Source organism: Oncorhynchus gorbuscha, linkage group LG05 (genome assembly GCF_021184085.1).
Source record: "Oncorhynchus gorbuscha isolate QuinsamMale2020 ecotype Even-year linkage group LG05, OgorEven_v1.0, whole genome shotgun sequence".
NCBI lineage: Eukaryota > Metazoa > Chordata > Actinopteri > Salmoniformes > Salmonidae > Oncorhynchus > Oncorhynchus gorbuscha.
Window position 1 is genome coordinate 37,381,680 of NC_060177.1, and position 22,967 is coordinate 37,404,646.

General features: G+C 46.9%; 1 protein-coding gene across 5 annotated transcripts in view; it reads left to right on the forward strand.

Moving 5' to 3' along the window:
- nav2a (neuron navigator 2a) overlaps positions 1 to 22,967 on the forward strand; it is a 146,237-nt gene that overhangs the window by 77,566 nt on the left and 45,704 nt on the right. For 3 of the 5 annotated variants that reach the window (XM_046349803.1, XM_046349806.1, XM_046349807.1), the window contains 5 exons: positions 5,121 to 6,360; positions 7,555 to 7,664; positions 8,112 to 8,220; positions 10,631 to 11,026; positions 14,455 to 14,577. In XM_046349803.1, the coding sequence (XP_046205759.1) occupies positions 5,121 to 6,360; positions 7,555 to 7,664; positions 8,112 to 8,220; positions 10,631 to 11,026; positions 14,455 to 14,577 (1,978 nt within the window). The remainder of the gene's footprint in view (positions 1 to 5,120; positions 6,361 to 7,554; positions 7,665 to 8,111; positions 8,221 to 10,630; positions 11,027 to 14,454; positions 14,578 to 22,967) is intronic. The other 2 variants (XM_046349804.1, XM_046349805.1) reach the window with 1 other exon arrangement.

A 22,967-nucleotide genomic window follows, 5' to 3' on the forward strand; every position in this document is an offset into this window, starting at 1 on the left:
GGAGTTTTCCTTTGGACTGCCAGATGGTGGAGCGGGATTCATCACTCCAGCAAATATTTCCACTGCCCCAGAGTCCAATGACGTCGAGCTTTACACCACTCCAGCCGACACTTGGCTTTGCTCATGGTGATCTTAAGCTTGTGTGCGGCTGCTTGGGCATGGAAACCCATTTCAGGAAGCTCTCTATGAACAGTTCTTGTGCTGATGTTGCTTCCAGAGGCCGTTTGGAACTTGGTAGGGAGTGTTGCAAACGAGGAAATCTCTACCTGCTTCAGCACTCGGTGGACCCGTTCTGTGAGCTTGTGTGTCATTGTTTCGCCTACATGTTTCCACTTCCCAATAACATCACCTACAGTTGACCGGGGCAGCTCAAGCAGGGCAGAAATTTGACGAACTGACTTGTTGGAAAGGTGGTATCCTATGACGGTGCCATGTTGAAAGTCACTGAGCTCTTCAGTACGAGCCATTCTACTGCCAATGTTTGTGTATAGAGATTGCATGGCTGTGTGCTCTATTTTATACACCTGTCAGCTGACAGGTGTGGCTGAAATAGATGAATTCACTGATTTGAAGGTGTTTCCACATTTCAGACCCCTTATCCTTTTCCACATTTTGTTACATTACAGGTTTATTCTAAAATGGTTTACCTAGGATAGAATAAGTAATCCCTCTCACCCCCCCCCTTAAGTTTTAGATGCACTATTGTAAAGTGACTGTTCCACTGGATGTCATAAGGTGAATGCACCAATTTGTAAGTCGCTCTGGATAAGAGCGTCTGCTAAATGACTTAAATGTAAATGTTAAATGTTTACATCATTTTTTTACTCATCAATCCACACACAACGTCCCATAATGGCAAATTGAAAACAGGTTTTTAGACATTTCTGAAAAGGTATTAAAAGTAAAAACACATACCTTATTTACATAAGTATTCAGACCCTTTGCTATGAGACTCGAAATTGAGTTCAGGTGCATCATGTTTCCATTGGTCATCCTTGAGATGTTTCTACAACTTGATTGGAGTCCACCTGTGGTCAATTCAATTGATAGGACATGACTTGGAAAGGCACACAGCTGTCTATATAAGGTCCCACAGTTGACAGTGCATGTCAGCAAAAACCAAGCCATGAGGTCGAAGGAATTGTCTGTGGAGATCCGAGACAGGATTGTGTCGAGGCACAGATCTGGGGAAGGGTACCAAAACATTTGTGCAGCATTGAAGGTCCCCAAGAACACAGTGGCCTCCATTATTCTTAAATGGATGAATGGAACCACCAAAACTCTTCCTAGAGTTGGCCACCAGACCAAACTAAGGCAATCGGGGCAGAAGGTCCTTGGTCAAGGATGTGACCAAGAACCTGATGGTCACTCTGACAGAGCTCTAGAGTTCCTCTGTGAAGATGGGAGAACCTTCCAGCACTCCACAAATCAGGCCTTTATGGTAGAGTGGCCAGACGGAACCCACTCCTCAGTAAAAGGCACATGACAGCCGCTTGGAGTTTGATAAAAGGCTCCTAAAGGACTCAGACCATGAGAAACACTATTCTCTGGTTTGATGAAACAAAGATTGAACTCTTTATCCTGAATGCCAAGAGTCACGTCTGAAGGAAACCGAGCACCATCCCTATGATGAAGCATGGTGGTGGCAGCATCATGCTTTGGATGTTTTACAGCGGCAGGGACTGGGAGACTAGACAGGATCAAGGGAAAGATGAACGGAGCAGAGTGCAAAGAGATTCTTGATGAAAACCTTCTCCAGAGCGCTCAGGACCTCAGACTGGGGTGAAGGTTCACCTTCCAACAGGACAGTGACCCCAAGCACACAGGCAAGACAATGCAGGAGCGGCTTTGCTGAGCAAACAAGTCTTTGAAGATCCTTGCGTAGCCCAACCAGAGCCCGGACTTGAACCCAATCAAACATATCTGGAGAGACCTGAAAAAAACTGCAGCGACGCTCCTCATCCAACATGACAGAGCTTGAGAGGATCTGCAGAGAAGAATTGGAGAAACCCCACAAATACAGGTGTGCCAAGCTTGTAACGTCAAACCCAGGAAGATTGGAGGCTGTAATCGCAGCCAAACGTGCTTCAACGTACTGAGTAAAGGGTCTGAATACTTATGTGAATGTGATATTTCCGTTTTTTTTTTTACACATTTACAAAAATGTATAGATACCTGTTTTTGCTTTGTCGTTAAGGAGTATTGCGTGCAGATTGATGAGGGAAGAATACACTTTAATCAATTTTAGAATGGCTGTAACTGAACAAAATGTAGAAAAAGTCAAGGGGTCTGAATACTTTCCAGATGCACTGTAGATGAGATTTTGGTTTAATCCAATGTTCAACACAGGTTTTTGGTATGAAAGAGGCTGTGTAGACTAGAGTTGGTGTGTGTGTGTGTGTGTGTGTGTGTGTGTGTGTGTGTGTGTGTGTGTGTGTGTGTGTGTGTGTGTGTGTGTGTGTGTGTGTGTGTGTGTGTGTGTGTGTGTGTGTGTGTGTGTGTGTGTGTGTGTGTGTGTGTGTTTGTGAGAGACAGAGTTGGGTTATGGCAGGAATTTCACTGGTGGTCTGTGGTTAAGTCCTGAGGGCCTCTCTGTCTGTTAGACTCAGATTTCAGACTACTAATTGACTGCACTAATTGAGTAATTAAGATTTAAACACTAAAACATGTGTCTTGTGTAAACTACGAGATTGCACAAGTCATATAGAGGCACAAAGATGTGTGTGTGCGTTGGTGGAATTATATTTTTGTCCCAAGGTAGTGAACTTTTTCACAGTGATCTTAGCCAGGTCAGGAGGTCTATGACCTCTTATGAATGTGATGTCAGCAGTCCATGTGTTTGGGATATTGGACGAGACGACAGTGCCACACAGTGAACTCTTTTGGTTAGAGAGAGGGAGAAAGAATGCAGGTCTGTGGCTCAGGTGTGAGTGTTTACGTATATTGATACATCGTGTATCAATATAGGCAATTGTGTGTCCAAAACAGGCAATTGTGTGATAAAATAAGGGGATTCAATTCAGTACAACTTTATTGACAACCATGGGCCAAGGGGTTCATAGCAATTTCACATCTGACCCAGGATGTGAAATGTGGATCTCCTTTTCATTCAAACTGGGGCATCTTACGTGGTCATCTGGTTCTGGGTCATCCCCGGACATGCTCTGTGTTTTTCTTGTGTTCAGTGTCCAAGCCAACACAATGTCCTCTTCTGAACCAAAACCCCAGCTGGTTTCACCCCCTATTCTCCCTCTGGGTCACAGGCCGCTCTGTTGGCATGATGTAAGCTTCTCAAAGTTCCACTTTCCCACATCCCATTCTCAGTGAGTCTGAATCCCTCTCTTCTCTTTCTCATTATCTGTCTCTGTCTCTCTCTCTCTCTCTCTTTACCTCTTCTGTAATTCCTGCTGGTCCTCCTCTCTCTCATTCAGGCCCTCCTCCAATAGGAAGCCAGCTATTAGCAACCTGACCCACTTTCTGCTAGCATGGCTAATTGGGCCCTAATCACTTCCTAATGGGCAAATGTTTTCAATGCGCACACAATAAATACTGAACTGGGGAGAAACGACAGTGGCATGAAAAGCAATTAGGGCATGAAAGGCGCTTTAAAAAACCCAGGAATAAATGTGGTGGAAATGGGATGTGGCATAAAGATGTGTAGTGTTTCATATTCCTAGTAAATACTTCCTTACCAAGGCCCAAATGTGTGAATATTAAATTAGTCGTTTAAGGACTTACCACAATAAAGTCCAGTGTTATTGCAGTATACTGAAAAAAGGGTTGCAAACTGCACTGTAAGTAGGGTTCTTCGGCTGTCCCCATAGGATAACCGTTTTTGGTTCCAGGGAGAACCCTTATTGGTTCCAGGTAGAACCGTTTTGGGTTCCATGTAGAACCCTCTGTAGAAAGCATTCTACTTGGAACCGAAAAGGGTTCTACCTGCAACCAAAAAGGGTTCTTTAATGGGTTCTCCTATGGGGACAGCCGAAGAACCCTTTTAGGTTCTAGATAACACCTTTTTCTACTAAGGGTGCATTGAAAAGGAATTGCAATGGATTCAATTTGAGATCATTACTTAATTGACAGTGTTTGCGAAAGTATTTGTGCAGCAGGATAGTAGCTTGTGTTTTTCTGTGTCCGTCTGCTGTACTGGCTGGCTAATGGGTTGGGAATGGGAGTGGCCACAAGGGCAGTTTGGCAGTTTGGTTTTGAGTGTTCAAGGTAACGATAGCAGTAAGTAGGCTCTGGGAGACTCTACAGGCACGCAACAATAACTACACTCTATTCTTGTACTGTACAGTATTAGCCTCTTGAGGAAGAATATTTTAGCTACTTTATGAGTTCTGTGTCTACGTGGGTTTTGGATTTGATTGTGACTGTTATTGGTAAGTCAAACATTATTGATTTAGAGGGGTAACAGTATAAACTTTTTTTTTTAAGTGCTTTGTTGGTTTTCGTGTGCTCTGTAACAGTGACAGACTGTTGTGTCTCTTCTGTAAAAACCTTAATTTAGACAAAATCGTCAAATGAACGAAAATATTTTGTGTTTTTGTGTTTTAGCTAGCTCGTTTCCACAGTACTTCAGAATACAGCCTTGGAGTGGAGCAAGTCTTTCTGTGAATTGGAAGATAATGACCAGCATCAATCCAGACCTCCCAAGGGGTGTCAGTGGCAGTGTTGTATCTCAGCTCAAATTCCTTGGCCTAACTTTAAAGCTCTTTCCCTCATTGTTTTTATAAATAGTTTATGATGGGCACTCTCATTGTTATTGTCCAAGGTCTCTAATAGTTTGCAGAGTGTCGTGGGTTCGCTGGCGTTAAGTCATGACAGGGTTTGACTGTCAACACAGGCTAACCTGAGCTTTCCACAGTGCAGGACCTTATATGGACAGTTAGTGTGGGGTCTGTGAGGATTGCTCTGTCTAACCATCTCTTATTTCTCTCCTTTCCCCTCTCCTTATCCTCTCTCCCACTCCTGCTTTCCCCCTTCTCTTCCTCCTCTTCATCTTCTTCACTCCTCTCTTCTCCGAATCCTCTCTCACTCCTATTCTCCTCTCGGTTATCCTCTTCTCACTTCCTCCTTTTCTTCATCCCTTCCACCTCTTTTCCTCTTCCTCGCAGAACCCTCGGAGGGCATGACTTCACAGACTCTGGTAATGACTGAGCATGCTCCGTCGTCCCCAGCGGCCGTCTGCACTTCCGCCAATAGCGCCTCTACCTCGGCTCCCATCCCTCCAGCCTCCTCCTCCTCCTCCTCGGCCATCCCCCACCCCAACTCCAGCAGCAAGCCCTGGAGGAGTAAGTCTGTGAGCTCCAAGCACACCTCCTCCTCAGCCATGCTCTCTGTCAAGCAGGAGAAGGATGCCTCCTCTAAGGCCTCCTCGTCCACCGAGCCCCCCCCTAAAGTCATCCAACAGAAGTCTATGCTGGAGAAGCTCAAGCTGTTTAACAGCAAAAGTGGATCTAAGTCCTCGTCCTCCAGCACTCAGGGGGCTCAGGCGGACTGTGGTGCCCCCGCCCGGCAGCTCGGGGCTGGTGGAGTGGAGAGGGCAGAAGCAGGGTCCAACACCGACTCCCTGGAGGAGGCGGAGGGGAACGCCCGTCCTGGCGTCAATGGGACCGGTAACGGGACGACCCACGCTGCTGCCCCAACCCATGTCCCTACCGTCGCCACAACAACCAGCAGCCCCAAGATTGCACTGAGGGGAATCGCTCAGCGTACATTCAGTAGAGCTCTGACCGCTAAAAAGAGCTCAGTGAAAGGACTGGAGAAGGAGAAGGAGAAGGAGAAGGAGAGGGGGAAGGAGAAGGAAAGAGGGAAAGAGGCGGGGAAACACATCACCACAGAGAGGATGGAACTCAGGGGGGAGGAGCCTAAGGAGGAAACGACTACAACTGTCGCAATGGAAACGGAACCCTCTTCCAATAAGAGGACTTCTAAAATCGCCAGTTTCATACCCAAAGGGAGCAAAGTGGCCAAGAAGGAGAGTTCTGTCCCTGCACACAGCGGCATACCAAAGCCAGGGGGTAAAACCTCAGGGGTAGGCGGGAAGGCCCCCTCGGCAGGGGGGAAGGAGGGTGGGGAGCGTCCCCGGAGCATGCGGTTGGGGGGGGGTCTGGTCCTGCACCGCGGACACCTGGACAAGGACAGGGACAGCAGACACTCTAGCTCCACCTCTAGTCTGGCTTCCACAGAGGGCAAGGCGTCACAACAGGGCAACAGCGCCGCCCCGGTGGTGGATGGTGGAAGTGGTGGCGCCACACAGAGCACAGCCTGCAACACGGTCAGCGTCCAGCTACCTCAGCCCCAGCAGCACCACAGCCACCCCAACACAGCCACCGTAGCACCCTTCATGTACAGGTGAGTGATGCACATACTCTGGACTGACAAAACTGTCAACTGTAACATTTGTCATGATGTGTCTGCCCGACCAAGCCTTTGTGAATCTGTCATAGTATCCTGAGAAAGTCTGAAAGGATCGTAAGTCATTAGTCACTGATCATTAGTGAGCATCTGCAAGCTGTTTGCTAGGAATTTCCCCTAGAGTCACTTTCCCACTGTGTGTTTGTATGCTCACCCCACCCCTGACCACTGTATCTCAGTCCCAGTGTGATCTGGGTGGAGCCACTGAATGGAGCCATTCTAACCACCTCTAGTTATCCAACCCCCTGTGCTGCTGTTGCGAGGGCTCATATCTCACTGGCTGTCCACTGGTTTCAAAAACAATAGGCAGCGTGAACGTCTTGAATTCAACCATTATTGGGTTCAGATATACATTTAGATTTGTGAACAGCCACAACAACCACAATCCGTAAGGAGCAGATAGCTAAATGAGAGAGCGGCATTGTGATTCACATCAATGCGCTGTGTAGATATCAATAATAAGGGATATCCGTGTCACCGTAGACCACACCACTGCTGTCATCATTACCTCCAAGCGTTTATTCAAGTTGAATAATCTTCGGATGCCGACTGCAGTCGCACCACTGGAAGACACAGCCTACAAAAGCCTACTTCAGCTCTTTTCCAGCGATCCATCAAACACATTTGTTGTGTCATCATAGTGTTCACTGACTTGTGGTCAGACTCGCTCAGGTGGAACAAACTGAAACGTGAGCCTTTTTTCAATGCTGAGTTGACTGTCGTTGAGAAATCACAGAAGTGTCAAAGATTTTGTTGTTGTTGTTGTTGTTGTTGCTAAACATCCTTTTCTGAATGGAAAAGTAATCCTCAAAGTAAACATCTAGGTTTTCAAAAGTATCTGTAATCTGATTACAATATTTTAGCTGCTGACGTAATGGATCACAGTTACCGTCATTTTGTAATCCCTTCCATGTAACGGAATACATGTAATCTGTTACTCCCCAACCCTGCCTCTGATCCTCCCCCACTGCCTTACCCTTACACTCACCACTTAGGAACTTCCTCTCCTGTCGTTAGCCGGTTATAGGGCATTAACGGCAGGATCAAACGTCTCTGTTTTAGAAAAAGCGGGGAATTGACATTGACAATCCAGATATTCCTTTTGACCTTTGACACTTTGTTATCATCTAGGTCACAAACGGACGTGGACGGTATCATGGCGACAGAGGCAGGGTCAGGAGGAATGGGCGGAGAAAACGTCCCCTTTAAAACCAGCCAGCCATCCATTGAGGACCTTTCAGGTAGGCCATCGACTAGTTCAATAAAGAGAAGACAATACCTTACATTCATGGAATTTTTATCATTCGTGTGCAATTTATATCTATAGGCAACGTTGAGCGTTTTCCTTTCATTATTTTAGGCTATCTGGCATTAGCGTGTAAGCCTATGTTCCGGCACCAAATAGCCTACACACCATTTGCCAAATGTTTTTTGGGAATGGGGAGGAAAAAGTCAACGTCGAGCCACGCGGGCAAAAAAGGACGTCGGAGTTTGACTCTGACTGTAGCCTACGGCACATTTGATATATTAGCCGGTTTAGGGCCGGGTGTGCGCCTAAGATTTTCACTTTATAACATATTGTCCGGAGGTTGCTGATGGGTTATTAGCAATTGCGGGCCGGGGAACAAACAGTTGACCCGCGCCCCACTAGTGCCTATTTTCTCAGTCACCATGTTTGTTCTGTACAGCAGAAGACCCAGAGACACGGAGGCTGCGGACTGTTAAAAACATTGCAGATTTGCGCCAGAACCTGGAAGAGACTATGTCCAGTCTACGGGGGACTCAGATCTCACACAGGTAAGAACCCCCCCCCCCCCTCCTGCAATGAGAATGGACAGATCCAGAACATGTGTCCAATCCAGTATCCAAACAGACTCCATATTGCAGATTCAATTCTACATTCTGTGTGTTCAACAAGTTCCACTGACATCCATTAAGACATAACACACAGACAAACCTCCTAGAAAGAGACCACAATAGTCATCACAATAAAGCGATTCTTAAGCAATGATCCAATACACTTTCTCTTGTAAAAATCCCAAAAGCAGGCTGTTAATGTAAGGTTAGTTAGCACGTCTTTTTTTTTTTTTCAAGGGGTTGGATCAGCTTAATATTTCATAAAGATTGTTGCTTCCATCAATCTAATTGTCTGCATCATTTCCAATCCCCCATATATTTTGGGGTTAAATATATATATATATATCCATATACATACAGTTGAAGTCGGAAGTTTACATACACCTTAACAAAAACATTTAAACTCAGTTTTTCACAATTCCTGACATTTAATCCTAGTAAGAGTTCCCTGTCTTAGGTCAGTTAGGATCACCACTTTTATTTTAAGAATGTGAAATGTCAGAATAATAGTAGAGAGAATGATTTTTCAGCTTTTATTTCTGTCATCACATTCTCAGTGGGTCAGAAGTTTACATACACTGAATTAGTATTTGGTAGCATTGCCTTTAAATTGGGTCAAACGGTTCGGGTAGCCTTCCACAAGCTTCCCACAATAATTTGGGTGATTTTGTCCCATTTCTCCTGACAGAGCTGGTGTAACTGAGTCAGGTTTGTAGGCCTCCTTGCTCGCACATGCTTTTTCAGTTCTGCCCAAAAATGTAGGTTAGAGTCATTAAAACTTATTTTTCAACCACTGCACAAATTTCTTGTTAACAAACTATAGTTTTGGCAAGTCGGTTAGGACATCTACTTTGTGCATGACACAAGTAATTTTTCCAACAATTGCTTACAGACAGATTATTTCACTTATAATTCACTATCACAATTCTAGTGGTTCAGAAGTTAACTGTGGCTTTAAACAGCTTGGAAAGTTACAGAAAAGGATGTCATGGCTTTAGAAGCTTCTGATAGCCTAATGGACATAATTTGAGTCAATTGGAGGTGTACCTGTGGATATATTTCAAGGCCTACCTTCAAACTCAGTGCCTCTTTGCTTGACATCATGGGAAGAAAAAAAATCAACCAAGAGCTCAGAAGAAATATTTCAGACCTCCACATTCTGTTTCATTCTTGGGAGCAATTTCCAAACGCCTGAAGGTACCATGTTCATCTGTACAAACAATAGTACGCAAGTATAAACACCTTGGGACCACGCAGCCGTCATACCGCTCAGGACAGAGATGAGTTCTGTCTCCTAGAGATGAAAGTACTTTGGTGCGAAAAGTGCAAATCAATCCCAGATCAACAGCAAAGGACCTTGTGAAGATGCTGGAGGAAACGGGTACAAAAGTATCTATATCCACAGTAAAACGAGTCCTATATCGACATAACCTGAAAGGACGCTCAGCAAGGAAGAAGCCACTGCTACAAAACCACCATAAAAAAGCCAGACTACGGTTTGCAACTACACATGGGGATAAAGATGGTACTTTCTCGAGAAATGTCCTCTGGTCTGATAATAGAACTGTTTGGCCATAATGACCATCGTTATGTTTGGAGGAAAACGGGGGAGGCTTGCAAGCCGAAGAACACCATCCCAACCGTGAACCACAGGGGTGGCAGCATCAAGTTGTGGGGGTGCTTTGCTGCAGAAAATAGATGGCAACATGAGTGAGGATAATGATGTGGATATATTGAAGCAACATCTCAAGACACCAGTCAGGAAGTTAAAGCTTGATCGCAAATGGGTCTTCCAAATGGACAATGACCCCAAGCATACTTCCAAAGTTGTGGCAAAATGGCTTAAGGACAACAAAGTCAAGGAATTGGAGTGGCCATCACAAAGCCCTGACCTCAATCCTATAGAACATTTGTGGGCAGAACGGGAAAAGTATGTGCGAGCAAGGAGGCCTACAAACCTGACTCCGTTACACCAGCTCTGAACTTTTGCGGTTTGAGACTTCTCTGTCCGATGCTCTATTCTAGTTTGTATGTAATGGAGGGCTTCTTCTCCAACCCCACTAGACTGTGTCTTGTGTCTGGTTCTTTCAGCTTGATTCCCCCCCCCCTTTTTTATGAGAGTGTCAGTGTCTTTGATCCAGTAGTGGCTTGATGGAGCAGTGGTCTTGTCTTTGGATTTTGATTCAAGCTCCTGACCCAGTCTCTCTCCCTGCTGCTTGCGCTCCCTTTCAAAGGATTAGAGAGGTCTTACCCACTGTCTAGTCTAGTCCAGTTTAATGCTGCTCAGCTAATGTCTCGTCTTACACTCTGTCTTTTTTTTCTGCTCCCCCCCCCCCCCTCCCTACCCCAGCACCTTGGAGACAACCTTTGACAGCAACGTCACCACGGAGATCAGCGGTGGCGGCGGGAGTGGGCGGAGCATCCTCAGCCTCACTTCCTCTCGGCCCTCCCTGTCGTCATGGCGACTGGGCCAGTCCAGCCCCCGTCTGCAGGCGGGGGACGCCCCCTCCACGGGGAACGGTTACGGGAGTCGTGCCTTGGGAGGAGGGGGGCAGGGGGGGCGCTACTTGTACCCTGGCCCCCTGCGGAGACAGCTGGCGGGGCGGGGAGGTGCCCTCGGTATGGATCTGGGGGAGAGAGGGGAGGATATTGACCTGGAGGGCATCGCCATGGAGGTGACGGGCTACATGAGTGACGGGGATGTGCTGAGCAAGAACGCGGCGCGCCCTGATGACGTCACGAGCGGGTGAGTATTCTGAGAGAATTCGCATATGGTGACAGGGTCAAAACATAGAAATTGTGTTTTGCAAATTTGCAACTCATCCCTTTTGGGGCTGGTTTTACGCCCTTCCTCATAGGTTTCGGGAATGAATGCGTTATAAGCGGCTGTCGTGTCACAAGAGGGCGCCAGTGTATTTGTAATCTCTCCTATGTGTACAAACGTGAACATGGTTTCAGTCAACAGTAGTATGGAATAAAGGCAAAAATACTGTTGTTCTTTTTCTTGTGAGACATTCTGTAATAGCTTTTTGAGATGGTATACATTTAGATAAGCATATGTCTTTGGGGACCAGGCCCCGTATCCGCAAAGCGTCTCAGATTAGGAGTGCTGATCTAGGATCAGGTTTCCCCTGTCCTTATCATTTTATGAATTATGATCTGAAAGACAAAACTGATTCTAGATCTGCACTCCTACTCTTTGTGTATACTGGCCCAGATCAGATGCTACCTCTTATCTCCCAGAGGTCAGTAGCTCCACTCTGTGAGTTCAATCCAGTAGCGTTGTGCCACATAACCTGTTGGTTTTCAAGTCAGTGCCCATGTTGAAGTCAGTGTCCATGTTGTAACAGGCCCCCTGCATACCTTGGCTGTCATACTCTGCAATTTAAACCAATGCTGTCATCGTTATTATCATATTCATTTACACACTGGGAGCCAACTCTGCTGCTGATTCCAGAATCAGGAGAGTGAACGGCCAACAAGAGAGAGAGATTAAGACTAAAACTCTCTCTCTTTTTGGCCGTTCACTCTCCCCGATTCTGGCATCAGCAGCAGAGTCGAACCTCAACAAGCAACAGCAACAAAAATCCTAAACTGCCTCAAAATGTTAAGAGGAAGGAAAATAGCCTTGTTTAAGAGCACATAATTCAGGGGTTACCAAACCTTTCTCGACCCCACCATGTAAAATGAAAGGGGCTTAATTGTGGCTATACTTCTGACAGTATTTCAATCTATAGGAAGTATGGTTTGAAGTGACGGAAATGCACCAGAAAGGTATTGGGAAGTTCAGAAGATCATCAGGCGATAATTTTGTATGCTCTTCTGTGTAGAACAGAACAACATCATTGGTAATGTTATTTTCCTCCCTCTCCCCAGTCTGATTTAGTGTCTGGTCCAGTCCACTCTGTTCTAATGAGTCCTGTGCGGCTTATGGGCAATGTAGAGAGTCTTGTCTTTCAGTAATGGGGTCATAATATTTTGTAGCTTAGCCTTTTACTGCGGTGGGCTAAATCAGGGTCAGTTTCTCGGGTAGTCTTAAACAAATCTACTTTGAAACAAAAGTATACACCTCACACACATGGTTATGGGCTTAAACAAAAGAACAAACAAGTCCCATGTCAGATATAGAGTTGAAATGTCTTCAAATATGAGTTTGCATCCCAATATGACACTTTATATACATATAACAAAACCGTTTGACATAGAAACACTGGATTTTCGTCAGGTTAAAAAAAAACAAGGTATATTAATTATGAAAAATATGAATATCATTCCATCCACGATGCCACTAGGGGGCGATCTGTTCATTTGACTGCAGGAAAGGGCTACACCATTCAAAAGACAGAGCCACATTGGTAGGAAGGAAACAGAAACCGCTTTGTTTATTACAACCGGCATCTAGCTACCGGAGTTTACCGACGTAACCCCGGTTCTATGAACTCAAAGCTCAAAGTTTCTCTTGCGACATAATCACTTCTGCAGAGCCACCTGCCCTGAAAGTGGTGGGGTTAAGTGCTCCCCCTGAAGCACTCAGATAACGCATCTCAAACAAAACACACACACACACACACCTGGGCAGGTGAGTGTTATGAAAAGAAAGAGCCCAACCATTCCCCTGCTAGTGCAGTATGATATTCTACATCTATGCTTAGGGATTGGCTCAGGGTGGGACGCCAGCCAAAGTCGTAGTGAGATGAGCGATCAGGCGCTGCTCAGTATTATACTACGGTTGGGTCTAATGCTGAATAAAATCGTCTATTCCACAAATTACCACCGGCTCAATCTATGACGTTAAAATGCCTATGTACTCTGTTCCATCCGACTGCACAATCCACGGTCTCATCAGCCCAGCCAGGCAATTTATAAAGTTGATCTCCACTATAAAAACCATCTAGCCATTATCTCACATTTCTTTTAGACTAACATTTTGTTTTCAACTGCGGAGATTTGTTTAAACCTTGCTGTCTGTCTCTCCGACATTTGCCACATTGTTAAATATATTCAAATTCCATCTCCAGCTGTCCCATAGAAATGAACGTGTCGGGACGTCATGAATCAGCAGGCATCCTTTTTTATGGATATATACCAAGAAATGTCAATAGAAAAAAGGTGGAACGAAACTAAGTGCATCTAGTTTGCAGTCTTTCCAGCTTCTGTTTGAAGTGATTGTGTTACTTTACTGTAGCTGTGTTGTTGGCTAGCTCCTCTGAACAATAGTTTCCTGTCGAGAGAGCACATTTTCTATGCCAGGCGAAATCGTGCCACAAATCTAAAGTGAAAGAATGGAATTAAGAAATATATAAATATTAGCTTGAGCGATGTCGAAGTGGCATTGACTAAAATAGAATAGAATACAGTATTTCAATCAATGCCACTCCGACATTGCTCAATCTAATATTTATATAATTATTTGACTTTTAGATGAGTGTGTATTGTTGTGAACTGTTAGATACTACTGCGCTGTTGGAGATAGGAACACAAGCAGTTTAATGAAGCAATACAAATGTAATGTGACTAAAATGAAAGGCCATTTAGTTGAAGGGGAAAAAATGGCCAATTGTTTTCGTCATTTTGATAATAACTACACCAAATTGTTATTCAAATGACAACAATTCTACTGAGCCTTAATGACATTTTAGTCAAAATGACTTAAGACTAGACTGAATCTATAAAAGGGTGCCAACATTAACACTGCACCAGGAACAACATCTGGGAAAGGTAGGCGAAGTACGGGTCTAGCTGCACTTGTGCGTGTCTGTGTTCTTCTGTGCATGTGCAGAGCTCCAGTGGTGTGGAGTTAATGACCGGGCCAGTCGACCAGCAGCCATTTCATCTGATTGATGAGACTGGTGCCTGGGCCGGACAAACAAGATGGATGTTCTTTCCTCTCCTAGTTGGTTTTTATTTAGAGCTAGAAGGAACAGCCATCTTGTTTGTTGTTGGCTCTCTGTCTCTGGGGTGTTAGACAGAGCACGGCCCAACACTCGATCTTCTTCTTCCTGGCTTGAAAGCTGACACGAAAAACGGCCTTCTTTTAGTCAAACAAGTTCAGTTTTTGAATCCGTCAAGAATGAACTGATTTCCAGCAAAACGTGTTGTGCAATTTTAACCGTGAGCTTTGACTTTGAAAACCTTGTGTTTTCTGATGTGACCTTTGACCTTTTCTGATCCCAGCTACATGACGGACGGCGGTCTGAGCCTGTACACGCGGCGACTCAACCGTCTACCTGACGGCATGGCGGCGGTACGAGAGACCCTCCAACGCAACACCTCCACGGGCCAGGGAGACGCTGACAGGTAGGACACACACACACACACACACACAAAACATTTCTCTGCATCATTGGGAGAGAACCTTACATTGGGTCACATTACAAAATGGTTGGATTTGTGTCCTTGTGACCTGCGTGGATCAATGGAAAGGCTAACAGGGCAGCAGTTTGACCTCTTTCTGGGAGAAAGCGGAGGGAGTGGTTTAATGTGGATAATTGACAGCGGGAAATGGATGGAGGCATTATACTATTAAGATAGTGTGTTCATATGGAAGAGAAGCGGACGGGTGTATGGGACCAAAGTGGGCTCTGTAAGAAAGAGTGACGCTAAGTAAGACTGCAGCTATAACTCCTCTCAGTCTGCAGGTGTGAGTGATTTCCTGTTTTTCCCAACTTTTGACCTCCGTCTCCCCTCCTTCCCTCCTCCTCTCTCACACCCCCTGAGCCCTCACCTCTTCTGCCCTTCTCCCTCACCTCCGAACCCCGAAGGTGAGAGAGAAAGCTTCCAGTCTCTCTCTCCTCGCACCGTACACTGAGCCATCTTGACCTTTTGCCTCGCTCTTTCTTCTACCATCCTGCTCGTACTGTATCTTTCTCACCTCTGCCCTTCGCCTCTCATACAGGGTCCTAAAGAGACCCCTCAAAGGTATGTGTGTGAGAGAGCTTTTTCCTATTGGCAGTTGTTGATGAGAGAAAAAGGGGAGAGAGTGGAGCGAGAGAGTCTGAAAAGCAATTCAATGATAACATTTTTTGGGAACGATGTGGTATTTTTCACTTTCATCTATCTGGGAGTTAATTGTGTTAATAGTGCATCACTGCTTGTGCCAGTAGTCTCTCTTTGTTGATATTCCCGACTGATCTTCAAAGAGCGTTCCACTCCTTTCTGAAAAGGCGCCGAGGTGGAGGGTTGGGGGAAGGTTGGGGGAAGGATAGAGGCAGGGGAGGGTACATTTGGAGCAGCCCTCCTGAAGGAATGTCTGATAAATGTGGTTACTGGTTTTGGTTTGCATTAATTGGGAGAGTTGGAAAGTGGTGGATAACTGCGTTAACAGAATATAGCAGGGCTGAAATGGCTTCAGGGTAAAGTGTGTGTGTATGTGGCGTGGGGGGGGCTCAAATGAGATCAGTCTAATTTAATAAAAGACTGGGGGGGTTAATGGAGCTGATTTGGGAAGCTGGGGAGTTGGATTTGATAGCTGACCACCTTTGTGTGTGTGTGTGTGTGTGTGTGTGTGTGTGTGTGTGTGTGTGTGTGTGTGTGTGTGTGTGTGTGTGTGTGTGTGTGTGTGTGTGTGTGTGTGTGTGTGTGTGTGTGTGTGTGTGTGTGTGTGTGTGTGTGTGTGTGCACGTGGCGTCCAGCTCCTTAGCTGGCCACTCCGTAACGGGCTGTGGTAGACCACTGGATTGGAGACCTATAAAACAGATCAGCTTTTAATGTCTTAATGATGCTGCTATGGACACCAGCATCTTAGCCTGCCGTTAGGGCCCAGTCAGCGATAGGGTTGGGGGTTGGGGTGTCAGATATCACCATGGCAATGGGGTAAAAGCCTTGTGACCTCAGGCTAAGCGCTTCAATGTGTCATAGTGCACAAGGGGGGGAGGTTGGAAAATTTGCCTAAAGTAAGGAGATTCTAACTAGAGTATTTAGTGCCGTGGACTCCAACCCTGGCTCCTGGAGAGCTACAGATGTGTGCAGGCTTTTGTTTCAGCCTAGCATTAACACACATGATGCAACTTATCAAGGTTTTGATGAACGCTGCCGTTGATGACGTGAATCAGGTGTTTCCTTGCTGGGTTGGAACAAAAACCGGTGTTTTCTGTAGCTCTCCAGGACACCGACTGGTTCCTGATAAAGGAACTAAAACGCCTCATCAGAAGATGAAGAAGGGATGGTCACTACAACTGCCTCTGTTTTCACGCTCAGATGTGTGCAAATGACATTTCAAACTGGCACTATCGTTGCCGAAGAATCCCTTTTAGTTATGGGACGACACAGACCCATAGCGACAAAGGACTGCGAGTGTCACATTGAATTAATGTGTGTGTGTCTTTCAGCTCACATTTCATTTCACGGCCAGAGAAAAGAGGAAGTAACTCATCTGTAACAATCCGTCCGCTCATTTGAATTCCTTTTGTCCGACCAGACAAAGAGACACTCTTTTCTGTGGTGTGTGTGTGTGTGTGTGTGTGTGTGTGTGTGTGTGTGTGTGTGTGTGTGTGTGTGTGTGTGTGTGTGTGTGTGTGTGTGTGTGTGTGTGTGTGTGTGTGTGTGTGTGTGTGTGTGTGTGTGTGTGTGTGTGTGTGTGTGATAGTGGATCTCTGGGTAGGTTTTACACCTTCCACTCCCCAGGGTGTGTGTGTGTGTACAGCCCTAGGAGTTATTTCCAGCACCCTCTCAAACACTCCAGCACCACAGCATCCCCAATGCCCATTTTCCGTACCTGTCTGGACTTGATTAGGTCCCTCAGGCAATTGAGGAGAAGGGAGGTGCTCAGGTAAAGGTTGCACCTGGCAGGAAAACGGGTGGACAGGATCGCTTCCACCCTCTCTCTACCCCTCTCTCTACCCCTCTCTTTTCGCTCTCCTTTGAGGAATCCTCATTTCCCCCCCTTGCTCTGTCTCTCCCTCCTCTTTCCTCGGTCTCTCTCTTCTCTCTCTCTCTCTCTCTCTCTCTCTCTCTCTCTCTCTCTCTCTCTCTCTCTCTCTCTCTCTCTCTCTCTCTCTCTCTCTCTCTCTGTTGTGTGGTGTGTGTTTCCCTCTCTCCGGCGAAGAGGATGCTGTGGTTTTGCTCCAGGCTCTAAACATGTACAGTCGCAATCTTTTCTCCCTTTCTCTCTCGTTCTCCAGGCATTTCATGAACCACCGATCATGTTTCTCTGATAACCAGGAGGCCTTTTTGTATGCTATTACACTGTGTGTGTGTGTGTGTGTGTGTGTGTGTGTGTGTGTGTGTGTGTGTGTGTGTGTGTGTGTGTGTGTGTGTGTGTGTGTGTGTGTGTGTGTGTGTGTGTGTGTGTGTGTGTGTGTGTGTGTGTGTGTGTGTGTGTGTGTGTGTTAAACCCAGTGCACCCAATAACATTTCTATGTGTCTGGTGCTTAGACTGTTCACTGTTCACGTAACGTCACCCTCTCGGATCAGATCCGACATCAAACCTCCAAAAGTGATTCCTCTGCGTTCCTTTTGAGAGTCTCGTGATTCCGGCAGCACGTGGGCTCTGGTCCGGAATACCAGGAGTGTTTTGGATAGTGAGGCAAGAGGAGAAGATGGGTTGCTACTGGCTTCATGCTATCATCGGTGTGTCTTTGTGTTTGGGTGGCGCTACTACTGACAGCTCTCTACCTGTGTGAGTTCTTCAATGGTTGGAGTAGCGGATACGGCGACGTCTGCAGTCATTGTTTTTGGGAGCACTCTTACATTGTTTTGATCAGCTGAGAAAATGGATCAGAGGACCACTCCCACCCTTTGTCTGCCTCTAGGCTTCTCTCTGGCTCTCTTTTCCTCAGTCTCTCTCTCACACACACACACACACACACACACACACACACACACACACACACACACACACACACACACACACACACACACACACACACACACACACACACACACACACACACACACACACACACACACACACACACACACACACACACACGCGCGCTTCTCGACTTATACATGGAATGCAAAATGCTACAAATCCCCTTTTGACATCATTTATGCAAGAACAGCACTTTTCCCCGTTTCCCCTGTGGCGTGTCTCTGCAAACGCATATAACGCTGCGCTGAAACGCTGGCGGCGTGCTAGTGCCGTCTCAACACCGTTCTACCCAGTGTCTGATATCTGGAGCTTCCCTTTGAGCGTCGGGCTCTCAACACCGTTCTACCCAGTGTCTGATATCTGGAGCTCCCCTTTGAGCGTCGGGCTCTCGACACCGTTCTACCCAGTGTCTGATATCTGGAGCTCCCCTTTGAGAGTTCTACCCAGTGTCTGGGCTCTCGACACCGTTCTACCCAGTGTCTGATATCTGGAGCTCCCCTTGTGCGTCGGGCTCTCGACACCGTTCTACCCAGTGTCTGATATCTGGAGCTCCCCTTTGAGCGTCGGGCTCTCGACACCGTTCTACCCAGTGTCTGATATCTGGAGCTCCCCTTTGAGCGTCGGGCTCTCGACACCGTTCTACCCAGTGTCTGATATCTGGAGCTCCCCTTTGAGCGTCGGGCTCTCGACACCGTTCTACCCAGTGTCTGATATCTGGAGCTCCCCTTTGAGCGTCGGGCTCTCGACACAGTTCTACCCAGTGTCTGATATCTGGAGCTCCCCTTTGAGCGTCGGGCTCTCGACACCGTTCTACCCAGTGTCTGATATCTGGAGCTCCCCTTTGAGCGTCGGGCTCTCGACACCGTTCTACCCAGTGTCTGATATCTGGAGCTCCCCTTTGAGCGTCGGGCTCTCGACACCGTTCTACACAGTGTCTGATATCTGGAGCTCCCCTTTGAGCGTCGGGCTCTCGACACAGTTCTACCCAGTGTCTGATATCTGGAGCTCCCCTTTGAGCGTCGGGCTCTCGACACCGTTCTACCCAGTGTCTGATATCTGGAGCTCCACTTTGAGCATCGGGCTTTCAGCTGAACCGCCCAAGTCACCGATACCCAACCCCCAAACACACACCCACGTACCCCAGCTGCAGAGGTGCCCCTGTACTCCTGAGCTCGCGCACCCTTGCCTTCTCCGGTGCCTGGGAGGGTATGGGAGAAGACTGGGTCATAGGTCATAGTTCAGATGTAACAGTATATTACCAGAAAGGGAGAGAGGATACAACTGGGACAAAGAGGGCGACGTATAGCGGAGGAAAATGGACAGAAAGAGAAGGGAAAGATGGACGGTAGGACTTAACAAGTTGTAGTGGAGGAGGGGAATCTGAGGTGTGTGTGTGTGTGTGTGTGTGTGTGTGTGTGTGTGTGTGTGTGTGTGTGTGTGTGTGTGTGTGTGTGTGTGTGTGTGTGTGTGTGTGTGTGTGTGTGTGTGTGTGTGTGTGTGTGTGTGTGTGTGTGTGTGTGTGTCTCGCGCGCAAGAGTCAAAGAATGTAACAGAAATGTCATGTAGTTTTTAGGTAATGTTTGTTTCATATCTAAAATATGTTTACTCGAGCTAGCCAAATGAGAAACGAGGCTAGAAAGAGAGAGACTAGAGGGAGAGATGCATTTCTGACCCTGTAGTCCAGTCGCCGTGTCATTTCTCTGTGCTGCGGGGACCAGCTGTCTCATTTAACCACCCCACAACTCCGGCCCGGAATGTCCACAAGGAGAAGGAATGCACCGAGTCCTGTCCAAGATCCTCTCCGCCGCTCCTTTGCCCTCTCTCTTACCCTGTGCCTCCCCGTTCTCTACCTCTCCCTCCCTCACTCCACCCGCCCATTCACTCCCTCACCCTGTATCCCTCTCTCCCATATTCTCACACCCAATCCCCAGGGTCCTGTTCAAACTGCCCTCCCTCATTCACTCTCCCTTCCCTCTCCCTCCCTCCCCGTCTCCCTCACTCCTCCCTGTGTATAGAGGGGTCAGAGGTGGTGTTTACACAGGGACAGCCAAACAGTGGTTGTGTGTAGAGTCGGCTCAGTCAGTACACACACAGCCCAGGCCCAAACACATGCTTTAGATACGACACACACACACACACACTGGTTTGTGTTCCTACTGGCGGTCTACACTACAGAATAGGTTGGGAGGAGGTTTGGAGGTCAGGGTTAGTTGTGTCGAGGCAGTAGTGGCGAAGCCAAGCTGGAGTCCACATGATGGGACACTCCTAAAAACACATCGGTTTTGTTTGTGCCTGTCGCAGCGGTCGGTGATACGACAGACGGAAATGCCTCCTCGAGGCTCTCTTTTCTCATCCTCGGTTTTGATTTCCGTAAAAAACAAACGTGTCTGTCTTTTTGAAAGCAATACAGTCTTGACGGAGTAAGGGTGTGCGTGTGTGTCTCTGAGTGTGTAAGCCTCACCTCCTGTCTCTTTCCCCATGATGTCATCTGTGACCTAGGTATTAGAGGGAGCTCATGTTTTAGTGTGTAAACCCATATCCAATCCACTCACACTGTCTCTGACAGCAGTCGACAGGACTAAGTCATCTGATCCCACAACAGTCTTGACTAATAGTAGCTCCCCCTTTAAACGGAGGAAATTCCTTATCGTCCCGAGGTTGCCAACGTTTGAGCGCGTGTGTGTGCGTGCATGCGTCATTTTTTACATTTTTTAAATGTGGTACTTTTACCACAATTTCGTGATATCCAACTGGTAGTTTGTCTTGTCCCATCGCTGCAAGGAGAGGCGACGTGCGTAAATGTATGTAAGAGTCGGAGTGAGCTTAGCCGGGAAAACCATATGGGCAGAGCTAAAAAAACAAAACAAAAAAAGCCTCAATTCCCCAGAGACCACGTAAGAACAACTTAACAAACAGAGGACAACGTAAACACAAGGTTTTCTCAGGACGCTGTCGGACACTCCCATGGGTCCAGCCCCAACGGCAGCTCTTTCTCATTGGCCAGCGGTCCCAGTTGAATGACAGCAGGGTTTATGACCCCTGACCTGTGTGTGAAAACAGAGGGCGGTCTTCGGGGACACGGGGGGGGGGGATCTAAGGCGGTAGCCCAGGAATGTGCTGATTTGGGTCAGTTCAGAGTCTATTCTCTCACCTACTGTCTCTCTCCCCAGCTGTCTGTCTCTGTCTCTCTCTCTCTCACCTACTGTCTCGCCATCCCGGGATTTACGGTATTACCGGCATAGCACACAAGTGGGCACTAAAAATGCAACAACAAAAAAAGCCACCTATTACCAAAACTCTAACAAGATTAGCACACGTAATAGCGAAATACTGTTAGCTAAATGCTATAGAACAAAAATGCACATAAACTAAATGCAAAGACAGGCAAATCCAGCTTATAAAGTTATGCAAGCACAGTTAGTAGCTACCGACTGTCATTTTCGGGTGAGTGTGGACATTTACAAGCGAAGGTGAACGAGAGAAATTGTGCAAATAAACAAAGTTGTGATGCAGGCTTTTCTGAAGTAATCGCAGCATGTGTACTCGGCGCAGAGGGGAGAAGAACGGAGGAAGGGGGAAAAACGCTAGTAGGAAGCACAGGGAAAGAATGGCATCTGTACAGTTAACTCGGATGACAGAGCTCTTTGACTTCTAAAACACGGCAGAAAGCCGTTCCAAGCTATTCAGTAGTGAATCGCGTACAAGTGTGACTCCACCACCTCATGTGCGCCGCAGAGCAGAGACTTACCGATAGAACGCTAGGAGCTCACGCTTTCTCTTGTTGTGCCCCTAACGACGAACGTGTGACTGGCTCAACTGTTCTGGGGGAACTACGGTAAGCTTCAAAGTGTAAAACTATGTGACGGATGAAATGATGAACACAATCTACTTGATCTCCTATCGCGTATTACACAAGTTGGTTGCAGGTATTAACTTTAAAAAGTGAATATTCACATTTATTGAAAGTAAATAACTTGACTGTGTTGATGGTATTGAAAAAGCATCCCATGACTTTTTTCAAATAACCCGGTATATGGTATACCGCCTAAACCTACGTTGTCTCTCCATCCACCTACTGTCGCTCTCCATCTCTCTCTCCACCTACTGTCTCTCTCCATCTCTCTCTCCCACCTACTGTCTCTCTCCATTTCTCTCTCCACCTACTGTCTCTCTCCATCTCTCTCTCCCTCCTACTGTCTCTCCATCTCTCTCTCTCTCTCTCCACCTACTGTCTCTCTCCATCTCACTCTCTCCATCTCACTCTCTCCATATCTCTCTCTCCATCTCTCTCTCTCTCCTTCTCTCTCTCTCTCCGCCAACTGTCTCTCTCCATCTCACTCTCTCCCTCTCACTCTCTCCGCCTACTGTCTCTCTCCATCTCACTCTCCATCTCTCTCTCTCCACCTACTGTCTCTCTCCATCTCTCTCTCTCTCTCTCTCCACCTACTGTCTCTCTCCATCTCTCTCTCCACCTACTGTCTTTCTCCATCTCTCTCTTCCACCTACTGTCTCTCTCCATCTCTCTCCACCTACTGTCTCTATCTCTCTCTCCCCCCTACTGTCTCTCTCCATCTCACTCTCTCCACCTACTGTCTCTCTCTCTCTCTCTCCACCTACTGTCTCTCTCATCTCTCTCTCTCTCCTACTGTCTCTCTCCATCTCTCTCTCTCCTACTGTCTCTCTCCATCTCTCTCTCCCACCTACTGTCTCTCTCATCTCTCTCTCTCTCCTACTGTCTCTCTCCATCTCTCTCTCTCCTACTGTCTCTCTCCATCTCTCTCTCCACCTACTCTCTCTCTCTCTCTCTCTCTCTCTCTCTCTCTCTCTCTCTCTCTCTCTCTCTCCACCTACTGTCTCTCTCATCTCTCTCTCCACC